At 43.0% G+C, this 16,147-nt stretch overlaps 1 protein-coding gene across 1 annotated transcript in view; it reads right to left on the bottom strand.

The window, feature by feature from the left end:
- LOC145391048 (uncharacterized) overlaps positions 1 to 16,147 on the bottom strand; it is a 73,143-nt gene that overhangs the window by 26,393 nt on the left and 30,603 nt on the right. The window contains exon 3 of the mRNA XM_080265781.1: positions 10,930 to 11,141. Coding sequence (XP_080121907.1) covers positions 10,930 to 11,141 — 212 coding nt within the window. The remainder of the gene's footprint in view (positions 1 to 10,929; positions 11,142 to 16,147) is intronic.

A 16,147-nucleotide genomic window follows, 5' to 3' on the forward strand; every position in this document is an offset into this window, starting at 1 on the left:
GGATGGGTGGGCCATGGACCAAGGAAGAAATGATTAAATTTTGGGCCGGTTCCGGATCCTGATCCCGAGTATCCCGCACAATATCTCCAAAAGTTCCCAATGAATATCAATGAAATTTTGTTGGAAGGTGGGATATCCACCAAAGAAAGAATTTATTACATTTTGGAGCGGATGCGCATCAGGATCCTTTTCAATGGCAATAGCATTGGCGGAGGTATGCCCTCTCCGCTTTTTTTTTTTTTTTTTTTTTTTTTTTTTTTATAAGTCGGGGCAAGTCCAGGCAGTGGCAGAAAAATACTGAACAAAAATTTTGGCGATCGCGCACGACGCTACAGAACAAAATTCTCTGAAATCGTGATGCGAAAATATGCGAAAATCATTTTTTCCATATTCTGGTCAGAATTGGTCATTGTGGGCTCAGTAACTGTATGGAAACAATGATAATGGTGTTTGCAAACATTTTGTGGTGGAAAGACTATTAGTTAGTCCCGTAATTTTTTCGGGCAAGCACTAGTCTACTTGTAATCTTCATCCACATCACCCACGACACAGATTTCTACAGTCATCAGCTCTTTTACCTACAAAACAATCAGCTCCTACCAACACGACAATCTCCTACCAACACTCTCACTACCAACACAGCCCCTCGTCTAGCAGTGTTTTGGTATCATTACATTCATCCACTGCACAATCAACATTTATACTCATATTCGCCACAACTATTTTCGGTATAAAAACAAGATCTGAAGACCCTAAGATAACTTCTTGTGTAACATCAGCAAGATCTGAAAACAAACGTGTCGAAGAATGCATTAGTTCAGTGTACAGGCAAGTTTTATAACCATATCTCCACCATCATTACCTACCAGCACCACCATTACTAACTGTATGCTTAACTGTAACCATACTCCTTTCAGATCATAAGAGGGACTACAAATATATATATATGAAAAGTTACAGCTTTACAATTTTTGTGGTTTTCTCTAAAACTTGTTGCAAAGAAAAAAACTGAGCAGATTTGAATTCAGTATTGTCCACTACTAAATAGCCGGTGTGAAAATGAGAACTGCATTATACATTCACAGACAAAAGTTTGCTTACTCTTTGACTGCGCCTACATCACACTTGACCATGTCCGTCACTTTCAACCAAATAGGGGGAGGCTGAGGCTCAGTCGGTAGAGAGGTGGTCTGCAGTCCTACCGGACCTAGGTTCAAATCTCCGCTGGGGCAGAGAACAGTTTAAGTCATCAGCAGACCCTACCGTGCTATTCCACTATGTAGGCTTGTCACTTAGGGTAAAATCAATCACGTTGCGCCCTGATGAAATACTAACTTTCTTTTTCTTACCCTGGGCATTTTTTTTCTTGCCTACAAAGCAGTTCTGCCTGCATGAAAGGAACGACACGAATCTCGACCCTCCCGAGACGACCTTAAATTGCATCTCAATCACCAGGCATACTGTGTGGATCAGTGTATTATCGCCTTCAACGGGAAATTAGAGACTTGACAAAAGATGAACCTGGTGCAGTGAATAGGCATAAATCTAATCCTCCTTTCATAACAGGTTCCCATCCGTGGTCTCGGGGATTGTTTTGGTGTTTTCTTTGTCAGTCACACATAGGTTTAAAATGCACTTCTCTTCAAATCACTTTTTGTTACTACCATTGTTTTGTCTATAAGGAGAGAACGACAATAATTCACGACCCTCCCTAAACCTCAGACATGCATAAAATCCGTATATCATTGTTGTATCCATCACTGCACCCACGGGAAGCTGCCACTGATCATTTCAATTGCCAATACACTCTGCCTGTACGTGAATGTCAGAGGGTGTAGTATACCTTTAACACGACAGAGACAGACAGACAGACAGACAGACAGACAGACAGAGACAGAGAAGGGAGGGAGGAAGAGAGGGAGGCGGGGAAGAGGGAGAAGAGTTCAATACATTCATTCAATATTTCGTGGTACATCCCATGGCGCCTACAGTACAGCAAGTCGGTGAAGTACTGAAGCAACTTTAATGCAGAGGAATGGTGAAGGATGCTCAGGCTGCCAGGGGTAATTAACTATCTCTTTGTCACCTGCTGGCCGTAAAGATGTGCCAAGCTCCATAATTGACTGATGTGTTCCTGGAGCCTTCATGATTAACACAGGAGGGCTAGGTGGCTCATTTTAGCACTAATGGAAGTCGTTGCATAATTGAGGTTGTTGCTAACCTGCTAATTATGTAAGCTTTCACTGCAGGAGCTCTTGAAATTTCTCCCTCAGTATCAGCATCAAAAATTCAATACACTGGAAATTAGTTGGTGTTTCACTTAATTAGTCCGAAACAGCTGCGGTCAATAAGCTTCAACAGTTCTGGGGTCCCGAACTAATGAAATGAAATGTCAGACCCTCCAATCACTTTGAATCATAGTGCGTAATTTAGCAGGGTCACACTAGGATTCGACACATTATATGCTTCGAGACAGCTTCGAGACAGTACAACGGAACTAATGACTGCAGCTGCACCTAGAAAACCAAAAAGTCTAAATATTATGACGTCTCATTTCTATATCCTTGCTACCGCTACATGAAGGATTTAGTAATGAAGAATGGCCTCTCATAGTAAGAGGACAAAAAAAAAAAAAAAAACTACTGCTCGTCTTCAGCAAATCTGTAAATAGGTTTTAAATCATTCGGTGGTGTAGCTCATATGATGTTCTCTTCGTGACTTCTTGGACTTGACTCCCTCGGTATCACCATCAAGTATTCAGGACGGCGGAAAACATTACCAACTCACCCTGCTAAGTTTTAAGACCCCGCCGTGCTGGGGACTAAAGTTTGGTGCCCAGGCCAGACCCTCTCCTGCTCCTCTTCCTCTCCCTGCTTCGACCACCATCGGCTCCTGCAGCTCTCAGCTCTCATTTCTTCTTTACTATTTTCATGACATATAACCTCAAGCTGAGATTAGTTCAGAGGCGTCTTTTTAAAATTTATTCTTGCTACCATCACCTCTTCCAAACCACTATACCTTCCAGAATTCTCATCCCTGGATACATTCTTCTTATCAGTCTGCACCCCAACATCCCTTCCAAGTAAATACTCCCTTCCCTCACCCCCCATCCCTTATCCCCACCCACTTTCCAACCTTCACTCGTACTACCCTTGTCATGCGTTGATGGATATTTGGTGTTATACTCTGATTAACATCAAATTATTATGCTGGTAACAGAAAAACGGCTACTGAGAGATATATTTAACAATAATCTCAATAACCATTTGGCTGCAATGGGGAAGTATACCTATTTCAATGTAGCTAACCTGTGGTGGTTAGATTAATCACAGGAAAACCTTACGAAACCAAATACTGTCTCTACAACTCTTCAGCTGCTAGTGTAAGTGGAGTAGGGATTTCTTTCGGTTAAGTTCTGAAGCTTTTAATTATCACGAGACCCTCAGTGCAGTTTGAAGGTTAAAAGAAAGTTGCCTGTCCTAAAAAGAGTCCTTCGTTCCTCCCTCCATCTCCTCGCTCACGTCCCGAACTTCACTCCCGACTCCTAGTCAAAGAAAATTCCTTCCCCTGGTCTATCAGTTTTGGTAGTTCATTTGTAGCTCTTTTCTGCATCCGATTCTAGTAGTATTTGTAGTTTCTGTTGTTGCAGCTCCAAGTTCATCTGAATGTTAACCCAGTGCTCTGCAAATTGAAGTTACTCCTCTCCTGCAGCTCACCGTACGGAGGGAGTTGAGGGACGTTTGCATAACCAGGCAACTCCACTACCCAGCTATGTAGGTGGCATTACGTGAAGGCGTCCCTCTTCAGCACCGCATTCGACTCTGAACATGAAAAGCCCGTTCCAGAAGTTCAGTAATTCACCTGCGTCATACTAAAGCAGGGGTGATCCATTGCTTTACGTCCTCTGTCGGACCCTGGACATAAGCTTCATATTCTGTTTAATGAGCCTCGCCTCTCCTCCTACAGTAGTTCATGCCGCACACCTTTAATTGTCACCACCTGAGTACCAATACCCACTATCCATACTGAAAATCGGTTAGGGAGTGTGCTACTTAGGACTGGTGGAATGGCAGTAACGTCTTTTATGATATGCCTCAATGTACGGTACTTTTTTCTCTGATATGTCCTAAAAATGTCGTTTATCCATCTTCAGTATGAACTTATAATAACAGACTTACACTGGAATATGATGCTAGTCACGAAGAATTGCCATGGAAAACATGTGTAGTCAGAGCATTTTTTATTTTCAGTTAGGAAAAATAAGCTGCAAAAGGGCAAAAAGCTTGATCCAAGTTGAAATGAAATGGTAAGTGCTTATTGACGATTTTACTGTGGTTATTATACCTAATTTTGCTCTGTATGTTATATCTGTATTTGTATATGTAAACTTGTCCTATTCTTATCGCCCACCTTTAGCGTGACGAGGCAATGTAGTTTTGTGTGTGTGTGTGTGTGTGTGTGTGTGTGTGTGTGTGTGTGTGTGTGTGTGTGTGTGTGTGTGTGTGTGTGTGTGTGTGTGTGTGTGTGTGTGTGTGTGTGTGTGTGTGTGTGTGTGTGTGTGTGTGTGTGTGTGTGTGTGTGTGTGTGTGTGTGTGTGTGTGTGTGTGTGTGTGTGTGTGTGTGTGTGTGTGTGTGTGTGTGTGTGTGTGTGTGTGTGTGTGTGTGTGTGTGCACGCGCGCGCGCTTTGCCATAATATCACGTCTTCAGATTTGGTTTGAAGGTAGCCAACATCATATTTTGGAGGGCAATTAGCATTCGGCCTCTGAATGCTTTTGTTTCATAATCTGCTATGTTACTCTGTTAAAGAATGAGAATGTGGTGGAGAAGTATAAAAAGGAGGATGGCGTGAGCTGGAGGGTGGGTAGCCTGATGGCGGAGGTCAGGGCGATATGGAAACAGTTTAATCGTGGTCACCTCCTCCAGGACAGACAGATCGATGGATAGATAGATAAAGATGCGGTGGAGAGACGGACAGATGCTGATGGAACTGCATCTTTCCATCCAACATTCATCCAGGCCTATCAATGTCGTTACATTATTTTTTTCTCTGACTTCGCCTAAATTAGCAACTTCGCATACGGAACACTAACCTGCAGCATTAGATTAACACTAGAGTATGATGCTAGTCACGAAGAAGTGCTGTGGGAAGGATGTAGAGCCTTAATATTACCCTTCCCTGCCAATATTGCCTTTTTCTGCCACTGAGCTACGAGAATAAGCTACAAAAGGACTAAAATCTGAGCCAAGTTAAAGTGAAAGAAATGTAGCTAACTTGTTGCTTCATCCCTCCAGCCTCTCCTGCACCACTTCTCTCTCCTCACCCTCTGCTCTGCTCTCTTTACCTCTCTTCACTCGCTCTTTTGCCTCTCCTCAATCTCTTCCCCACTCTCTCCTACTTTTTTCATCCCCTCCCCTCCCCTCCTCTCTCTCTCTCTCTCTCTCTCTCTCTCTCTAATTCACACCCTCCGACATTACCTTTCCACCTCCGTTCTCTCTTACGTCCCTATCTCTTCCTCTTCCCTCCCCCTATCCCTCCTCTTTTTACCCCCTTCCATTGCATCCCACTTCACTCCCCTTCCTCTCATTCCCAACCTCCCGTCCCTCCTCCTCTTACGTCCCTCCTTCAGTTCTTCCATCCTCTCCAATTCCCTCTACTTTCATCATCTCCATTCCCTCACTCTCCAATTCCCCCCACTCCATTAAACACACCTCCACTTCTTACTCATCTTTCCTCTTCATTTCCTTTTCCCCTCCTCTCATTAACCTCCACTTCCCCCGTCTTTCCTCCCTCTCCTGTCCTTCATCCCCATCGCCTTCCTTCTTTCCCTATCATGTCTCCGCCTGTCCCCCCCTTTCCTCTCGTCACTCCCCCAGCCCATTGTCCTCCATTCCACCATTCCCTCCCCTCCTCTCTCATCTATTCCATTCCTACCCTCCCACCTTTCCTCTTCATCTCTTTATTTTTCCACCCTCTTTTTCTACTACCTCCCTTCTCCTCCCTCTCTCCACTCTCCCTCCATCCTTCTTTACTCTTCCACCCTTGTATCCTGCCTCCCTTCTCCTCCCTCTCTCTGTCTTCACCCCTTCCTCCATCTCACCTCACCAGTCCTCCTCTCCGCTCCTAATTAAGCTGTCACAAATTGTCACTAATTATAGCGTCCTGTGTTCACCTCCTGTTCCGAAAACGAACTCAATTATCCTTTACCAAATTTGCTCAGTAAAATCATCTGCCAATATAGCAAGACTGTGCAAATAATTATACAGTTGTACTGAAGGCGTTAAATTTACCACGTTAGCTACAACAGGTTTCCCAGCTACAACTGCTCATCTAGTTACAACAGGTTTTCTAGGTACAATAGGTCTCCTAGGCACAACAAGTCTCCTAGCTGCAACAGGTCTCCTAGCTACAACAAGTCTCCTAGCTGCAACAGGTCTCCTAGCTACAACAAGTCTCGTAGCTAAAACAGGTCTCCTAACGACACCATTCCCCTTCCTCTCATTCCCGTCCCTCCTCCTCTTACGTCCCTCCTCTTGTTCTTCCATCCCCTTCAGTTCCCTGTACTATTATCTTCTCCATTTTCTTAATTACACCAGGTCTCTTAGCTACAACAGGGTTGAGCTACAACAGGTCTCTTATCTACAACAGGTTTCTTAACTACAAGCCTCAGCTACAGCAGTTCACTTAGCTACTGTACAACAGGTCACTTGATTACCACACGTCCCCTTGCTACAACGGGTCTCACTTAAGTTGAACATAAATTCTTTCACTCTAGTTCCTTACATACTCTTGCATTTTACCTCACCTCGTTCTCAGTCCCCCTCTCCTTCTTCTTTCACCCATATCTCTCTTACATACAATCTCCTAGTCAGTCTCTCACTCTCCCGTACTCACTCTCTCAGTCAGTCTCTCACTCTCCCGTACTCACTCTCTCAGCTTGTCTCTCCATGCTCCTTCCCGGTCTCCCTCTCCTTCTCCTACCATCCACCTCACTATTTCCAAGTCAGGGCTTGTATTTATCAAAGCTCCTAAGTCCTTATGGCAACTCGTAAGTCCTCATGAGTGTTCATAAACTTGCGAGAAATCCTAAGGGCTATTTATGAAGCCTCACAAGCGCTGCGACTTTTCACATCTCGGGGGCTCAGTTAGGCGAGGTGGGAGCTGTCACAAGGATTTAGGAGTTTCTCACAAGCGCTAGAGGAAGCAAAATGGCCGATCAACAACAACGTGAAATCCATCATCCGTGCTATTTTCGCCCTCGCAGTGACTTTGATGATTTATACGATGATGGCAAACGAAGAAAAATGTATAGACTGGATCGTGTTGACCTCGTGTTTGTGACTGAAAAATGTATAGACTGGATCGTCCTGACCTCGTGTATGTGACTGAAAAATGTATAGACTGGATCGTCCTGACCTCGTGTATGTGACTGAAAAATGTATAGACTGGATCGTCCTGACCTCGTGTATGTGACTGATTTAGTTAGAGGGTGAATGAGAACGGCACTGAGAGGCGTCAAGTTGTAGCTGCTGATATGAAAGTGGCATTGACACTGAGATCATACCTGGAAATCCAATAGTGCAGTGTTCATGACAGCATTGCATACTCGGGAATAAATGACTTTCCAGAAATGTTACTCTCGTATGCACTCACAAGCAGTTTTCCGAGTAGAGTGTGTGAGTTAGGGAGCGAATGCGTGATGCGAGGTGCTCGCCGGATTTCAGAGATTAATATTAGCTTCTTCATCCTCTACTACCAATACCACCAATAAATACGTTATCATTACCTATTTCAAACACAGCATTTATTATCACAAACTAACTTAAATTTGTAGTACAAAGAACGTAACTGACTAAAAATGCGAAACCGGCAACTCAAAATTTTGTATTTGAAAATAAGTACAAGTAATTGTTGAAATATCGATATATAGGCAACGATATGTATATCAGTATGTTTATTTGTATTTGCAACTTTATAATTTTGCATAATATGAGTCAGACAAATCAAATTGGTCATATATAGGCAAAACACTTTTGCAAACAGTAGCATGGTTTTTCACTAGCAATCAAGTCTGACAGTGTTTCAGATCACAGTTGTGCTATTCTCTGAGAGCGTTGATGAATACCTCCTAGGAACTTTTCACAGCCGTGGGTGATTTGGGGAGATATTAGTGGATACTTGTGAAAAATCAAAAGAATTATTATACATCCTGGTCCAGTCCCTCACTCTCCCTCACACACATCGGCAGCTTATCTCTCCACCCCCTTCTCGGTCACCATTTCCTCCTCCTACCGCCCACCTCACTCACACTCTACAAGTCATTCTCTCACTCTCCCCTACACACACTCACAGCTTATCTCTCCACCTTCATCTGGGTCTCCTTCTTCATCTTTTCCCAACCTTCTCTCTCTCTCTCTCTCTCTCTCTCTCTCTCTCCCAGATTTTGTGGGTGGCAGTAAAATCGGTTTTAAGATTCAATAACACTGGGAGTTGGACGTGACTGTAATTTTTTTCATTAAAGTCTAATCTGACAGCGACACCGTAATTAGAAGAAAAGCAACTGTATTTCCAGTTATTATTATTATTATTATTATTATTACTATTATTATGAGCGACCGAGCGCAGCGAGAGAAGCTATGTTCACTCTAAGTTTAGCTGAGAAATGAGTGGCCCGACACGACCCGGCCTGGCCTGACACAACACGGCCCGACTGCGATGGTTTTCAGAGGCTAGTAACTTTTCTACTGAGATAGAAAAGAGATTCTTTCGGCGGATAGTAGATACATTCAACAAATTTTGTTTCTAGCTATATATTTACTCATGAGACCAAGGAAACCCCTTGGAATCCCGGCTTTCCAAGGGAATCTACCGAGGGCTTCAATTGACATGCTCCTCTTTGAAACTGAATATAAAAGGATTTCCTGTTGTAACACTGTTTTCTTGCATGATTCATAACACTATCAGATATTTCGCTCATAATTTTATATGAACGTTTTTTCTATGTTTAGGGGGTGAAATCAGCAAGAGTAATCGCCCCATTTCTGGATTTTATCATTCAGTCAATAGCCAAGCGTTTACCGACGCAGTTTGTTGACACGGCAGGTCGGGAGCAGAGAACTGAACATTGCGCGAGTGATAAATGCTACGGCTCCTTGTTATATGCACATCAGAGAAATAACATGTGAGAGAGAACACTTGTAAAAGGAAATATTTTAGCTCAATTATTCTTCTGTTATTGTTCAACTGCCTCACCAGAGATGTTGAAAGTTTACACAAAGATGAAATTGATGACATGCGTATGTACAAGCGCTCGCTCGCTCGTTAAGCGCGCACAAAGAGCACTTACTGGTTACTAAGAACTCCACATTCTGTGTTCTTTCTGATATTGCGGATAACATTTGTATTCAGGGAAGAGGGGGGGGGGGAGATTTAAAAGCCTGGCATTCCAAGACCGGTCGAGATAGAGACTTGAAATTTTCAGGAGTGATGCATTTTGGCTGCAGGCTTCTTTTGGTACCTTTTTTTTTTCCTTGCTCTAGCGCCCTGTATGTTATTTTTTCAACTTTTGTTCACCTGTGCAGCAAAAACTACTGCATCGATTGTTTTGCAAATATGCCAGTATTTAGTCGTTAACATATGCTAGTGCACTGGTTACTGTTTTTGAGATGCAACAAATACTTTTTGAGATATTAAGGAAAATCAAAATGCCCCCTCAGACCTAAAAGTGTTAAATCGGAAATTATTTGGCCGATTATGATCAAACTCGGTGGAAATGTAGTGGGCCATTAGTGAACATGACATGCATAGTATGAATGACCTTGACCTTGATCTCAAGGTCACAGATTAAAATCAGCAAAAAACTTTGTCACACCAGAAGTCCCTTAATATTAGGCATACATTTATTATCACAAAAGTATTTTCAGAATCCTAAGAATATCTACTGTGCCTTCGATAAATAAATGTACATCTACAAAAGAGTACAATTGGGTACAAAGGAAAACAAACAGTAATAGACTTAATGGTCCTTTCTTGGCCGTATGCTACGAGTACTGAAGCTCATGACGGTATCTAATTCTTCGAGCTGAGGAGGAGGGCAAGCGCGATGGCTCCCACCCGCCAATCAAATCTTCAAACTCTTGGGTCGTGTACCATATATGAGCTTGATGCAATGTGTGTGTGTGTGTGTGTGTGTGTGTGTGTGTGTGTGTGTGTGTGTGTGTGTGTGTGTGTGTGTGTGTGTGTGTGTGTGTGTGTGTGTGTGTGTGTGTCCAAGTCCGGTAATACACTTGACATCAGTTCCTAGAGGCCCACCTGTCCTATGTGCCACATACCTTTCCATGTTACCATTTCGGCACTAATTCCCACTGTCCACACTCTGAATACATACTAGGGTTGTCTCATTCACGACTGGTCTGATGGTATTAGTGAGGATGTTTTAATGACATGTTTGTAGATCTCTGGGAAGAGCAACAAAGTCAGTTCTGACGAAATTCATATCATCAAACCGCTCCCTGCCCCGGCCTAGGATCAAATTTGCGTCTTTTCAGAGAACACGTCACTTCTTTGACCACTGTTCAGTGCAAAAGTACAATATTCAAAAACAATATACATGGGAGTGTAAAGGTTCTACAGCATAAGAGTACAATTCGTCACTCACGTAAACCAAGATGACCAGAGAGATTTAACATACATTAATAGGATCATTGCTGCAGGAATTGAACTCCCCAACGCCTCACCGGCAGATAGGCAAGTAAAGGCTGATTAACACGCTCGTCAAGTACAGTGTTTGGGGGGAAACGGTCCAGTAACTCTTTTACATCCACCACGAAGCTTGAGGGGGAGGAGTATAAAGTCAGATGTAAAAGATTAAAGTTCCCTGGCTGAGGAGCGAGAAAAAAAAATGTTCAGTTGACTGCAAAAGTTAGGAAACACTCACGTCCACCACGATGCCCGGAGAGTCGTATATAATAACTGGGTCAGCACTGGATGGGCTGAACTGGTAAAACTGTTCAGCGCCGCGCCACCATGTTAGCGAGTACAAGTTGGCTCCCTCCAGGTCATATCGGCAGGCCAGCTTCACCGTAGAGCCCACCTTGACGATACTGGGCACCTGCATCTCCATGATTCGAATCCCAGCCGTCCCTGAAAACAAAACATATGAGTTATTAACAATGAGACAAATGGCGAAGGGAAAAGATACATAAAAATGAAATTAATGTGTCTATACATTGATCCTGCGCTTATGGAACAATACCGTCGAAGGTTGCTATGAAAAAGTCACGGCACTTTGATATGAGATCATTTCTATCCATCATTCAGTCCAGTATTGCCCGATCAGAAGCATAAGGTTCGGGGCTAGGCTACTCATTTCAGACATTTCAAACAAGAGTGGCCAAGTACTTGTCCCTGAATGCCAATACTTGAGTATCAAATGCCAATAGCCCCTTGGAAGTAGACCCTTGTGGGCCACATCTAGTAGGAGTGCCTCGACTCACTAGACCACCAGGCGTCTACCAAATTATACAAGGGCAACAGGACTAATGCACTACATCAGTACACAGTATGAAGGCCCACCTTTGACCCTACTGCGTGGATCAGTGAACTGTTCAACAGAATCCAAGTATGACAAGGGGAAGACATACACAAATACATTTAAAGAGTGAATACTGAGGCAAAAGGAAAAAAAATAGCTTACGTGATAGTAAGCCTTCCATTCAGCGACTGACACAGACATAATTGAATGGAATAGGGGGGCATCCAGGAAAATCCCTGAAATTCATAGGACTCTGGGACAATAGTTAATTAAGCTGTTATTATCTTGAGGCAACAGTTTATAGGGGCGGCAAGGCAGGCTGGAAGGGACTTGGGAAGGTATTTATAAAGATTTTTACAGCCGTATTATTAACACGGCTTGAGTCAAGGAGTAAGCAAGCCCATATTATTTTGATTGTCATGGAACTCCTCTAATTCACTCCGACAAAGAGAGTATGTTTTCACTCCTGTTTGTTTGTTTGTCGGTCTGTTAGCAAGATCACTCAAAAACCAAAAGAGAGTTTTGGACCAAATTTGGTGGGCAGATAGCCCATGTCCTAGGGAACAGTCAGTTAACTTTGGGGGCCGATCCGGATCTTTTTACAGATTCTGGATCCAGAAAACACTTTTTGCGAAACCATAATCAGTAATAAGAAAACCTCACCCATTATGAAGAGTGGTTTGGAAATTACGTTTCCCTTGTCGGAGAGATGCGCTCCACTGAGTGCCCCTCTAGTTGTTTGATGTGATCAGTCTGCTATCCCACATTACAGAATGTAGTCAGTAACGATGCAGAAGGAAAAATATGCTATATGATCTTCACATTTATGGAACGCCTTTAATTGTTAGGAGTTTTTAGCTTGCATCCCACATTACAGAGTGCAGTCAGCAACGATACGGAAATGACAGACAAATTCCATGATCATCACATCTTCATAAAGCATTGTGAAAAACTACAGGCCTCTTCATACCTTCATGTTGTTAGTTTTAATAATACGGCACTGAACCCCTTCAAGCCGAGAAAAGAAAGCAAAATATGTTACAGCGGTTTAGGAGAAGTATCTAAAAAGGATCTTAGCCTTCTCATACTGGGAACAACGTTAGTAATGTATTCGAAATAATGTTGGACAATTTGATTCACCTGAGGGAGTCAATATTGATATTATTAACCCTTTCAGCCCTGGATGTGGGAGAGGGTTGTATGAAGCTTCTGAGAGGTATACATAAATCATTTTAACCAGTACTTACGATACACAGGTCATTACAGGAGTGAAGTATTGGATGGAATATTTAGCTCTATTTTTTTCACAGAAATATTCACTCCCTTTTGTCTTAGAAGTATTCATTCTCTTTTAGATTAAAATAAATGTTTGGTAGTTATATCGGTGAAATGAAAAAGATAAATACCTAATTTTTACACAACTAACACTCAAAAAAGTTTGGTTTTGGCTGTGAAGTGTTTCGTAGCTATTTGAGTACACTGAATATCTGAGTACGCAACCAAAGCTCAAGACAGTTTCTGAATAGGTTTCCTAAGCATTTTTCTTTACCATGCCCGGACTAATGAGATAATGCCGGAGGTCTTGATTTATTTGTTGATTTTAGGCCATATTTGTCTTGGTAACTGTAGGCTGCACCCCACATTAGGTCTTGGAAAATGTAGCCTCTATGGTACTGAAGAAAGATGATGAGATATGAAAGGGAAGATTTTTAGTTCGAGTATAAAATGGTTATTTTTGCCCCACCCACAGGGGCAGGTAAACTCAATACGTGTCCCTAACTCTCACTCTCCACTGTGTCACTGTACTATTTTTAAGTATGAAATCTGATAAATTTTCTGTTGTAGCTTTATGGGCATTGCACCTTCATTTCCATTTTCTCTTCAGCATTCAAAGGGTCCAGGCCTTTGAGAGGGCGTGTTAAACGGTGGGAGGAAGGGGTGAAGGTGGTGTGCCTGGTACTGTGTCTGAGGTGTGTCCGACGTGCTTTTGGTGTGTAAATGGAATGCGTTTCATGTGTATCTAAGGAGTGTGTCCAAAGACAAAGGACAAGTTTGGGGAAGTGTAAGGGTGGTAGAGATGGCTGGGGATTGGTGCGGCTCTCACATGTGGCCCCTTTCCTGCTGTTCTTATTTCTACTGCTGCCATGTTCTTTTTTACCTCATTAGACAAGGCAACAAGAATAAAAAAAAAAAAAGATACGTCTATGAGTTAATGGGCTTGAACTTACTAATAGACGAAATGACTATCTGGCAAACAGCGTGCGAAACGAATCTGTAAAGAAGTGGTATAAGAAATGTGTTAGTGTCGCTTGTGAGGTGGAGCTAAGATTTCGAAGGCTTGTATAACGTGAGAGTATGAAGGACTGATAAGCCTTTTCACTAGGAATACTCTCGTTACTTCTCTCATTTGCATTCTTTTCCTCCCTTTTTTTTTTACTCTACCTCACCTCAGTAATGTCGTGATGATGATGGTGATGTCGATGATGACGATGGTGTAAATATCAGTCACGTAGCATAATGTCCCTATCACAATGACCATCTCGGGCAACTTGGTGTACCATAGTCTCAAATGCCCCCCCTCCTCCTCCTTAAATAATAATAATAATAATAATAATAATAAGTACAGCGCAGAAGCAGACTAAGAATTAACACTAACCACCACATCCACCACAGTACCAAAAAAGTTTATGAAGGTACACACCAGGAATCCCAGACAGAAGTAAGTGGAAAGTTGAAAAATAAAACAGGACGGGTTTGTGGGACTCTCATTTGCCTGAGGAGGGAGGAGCTAAAGTAATATGCCTAAATACCCTCGTTTTACGTGCTTTCGTGTTGCACTCCCAGGTTGTCGTGACTGTGCATAAGTAGTGAGGGGAGAGAGAGAGAGAGAGAGAGAGAGAGAGAGAGAGAGAGAGAGAGTGTGGAGAGGAGAGGAGAGAGAAAGTCTCATCTTATTATCTTACTGTGTTCATAAGCACCTGAGACCAGAACTAAGGCTCATATAATCTTTGGGTAAGAAGGCGACTTCGTCCGTCTTTTTTACTCTTACTTTCGCATATGACTCACAGATATTCTCCGCGATTTTATTCTCGCAACAATATCGAGATTACAAGTTGACAGCGTACAGGATCATATTGCTTCTGTTGTGGTTCCTGGTGACGCGAACCTAGAGAAATGCATATTGATACATAGCCCTTCTAAAGTCCACCATTCCCCTGTGATTGGAGAGGGAGCGAGGTAAGGCACAGTTGTATAGCCGGGCAGAGGAACCGTCAGGTCATATCGGTGCCACCAACAGAAGCTGACTCTCTCCAACATCAGAACAGTATTATGTGCAGCTAATATGCACAGTCAGAAAATGAAAGAACAAAAATAAGGACGGACTTCGGTAGTCTCTGAAATGTCCGCCCTAAGGTGGGATCGAACCATAGTCTGATTGAGTGGATGATGCAAACACTAACACCCTGACTAGCTAAGGCCTCGGAATATACTAATAATGAAATTATCGTGGCTGAACGGTTTTTAGAATGCAAGTGTGTGTGTGTGTGTGTGTGTGTGTGTGTGTGTGTGTGTGTGTGTGTGTGTGTGTGTGTGTGTGTGTGTGTGTGTGTGTGTGTGTGTGTGTGTGTGTGTGTGTGTGTGTGTGTGTGTGTGTGTGTGCGCGCGCGCGCGCGCTCGTGCAAGGCAGAATTATGTACACCTTTCCTATCACTCCTTTACTCCCCATTTCTGTCGCTGACAACATTCACAATACCATCAGCCGTGTCGATAGCACGTCCTTTACTCTTTCTGTCCTCTCTTCCATTTCACCTATTGTCAAACTGCCACTATTCCTCCTGTCATTCCCTTTCTGTAATCATTCAAGAAACTCATCAGGTTGTGACAGTAGTGGCGAGAAAACCAGATAATGGGTGCGAATCGAATTTAAGCAGTTGTTACGTGCTTGGCTTGCCCTCACTCACACACAGGCATTTAAGGGACGCAGTTGTGGAGGCTTTTATCCCTGTGTGGAGGCGGCGCGGCGTGGTAGTGACTGTGGCTTTGCAGTGGAATGTGGTGATGGTGGTGTGGTGAGCTCGTGGTGCTGTGTGTGGTGGTGGAATTGTGGTGGGTTTCTATACTTGTGCAAGGGCGATTGGGATGGTAGATAAGTTGGTAATATATGGAGTGGAGATTGTGTTGTAATGGCAGAGGTGTAGTGGAGGAGAGGTTGGTGATATCTGTATGGGGGGTTGTGCTGTGGTAGGTGCAGGTATAATGATGGTGATGTTGGTAATATTTGTAGTGGAGGATGTGGTATGGTAGTGGGAGCGTTATGGTTGAAAGAATAGGAGGTGGAAAGACTGATGATGAATGTGTGGGAGAATAGTTCTGATTGAGGGATTGTGTACTGGTGATAGTTGTGGGTTGGTGATGGTATAACATTCTGGTGGAAGGGCTTGTGAGACTTATAAAGGGAGTGGTAAGTGGTGGGATTGTGGGTTTATGGTGCAAATGCTGTGATGGTGGAAAAGAGAATTTTGTACTATGAAGAAATGAAGGTGATAAGGTGTTGTGTTGTTGAAAGGGTCAGTAGTACTTGTGGTGTGACTGTGGTGGTATTGTTGTAATTGTG

The sequence above is a fragment of the Coenobita brevimanus genome, chromosome 16 (genome assembly GCF_032717465.1).
Source record: "Coenobita brevimanus isolate Jiangsu-jjx chromosome 16, ASM3271746v2, whole genome shotgun sequence".
In the NCBI taxonomy this organism is placed as follows: domain Eukaryota; kingdom Metazoa; phylum Arthropoda; class Malacostraca; order Decapoda; family Coenobitidae; genus Coenobita; species Coenobita brevimanus.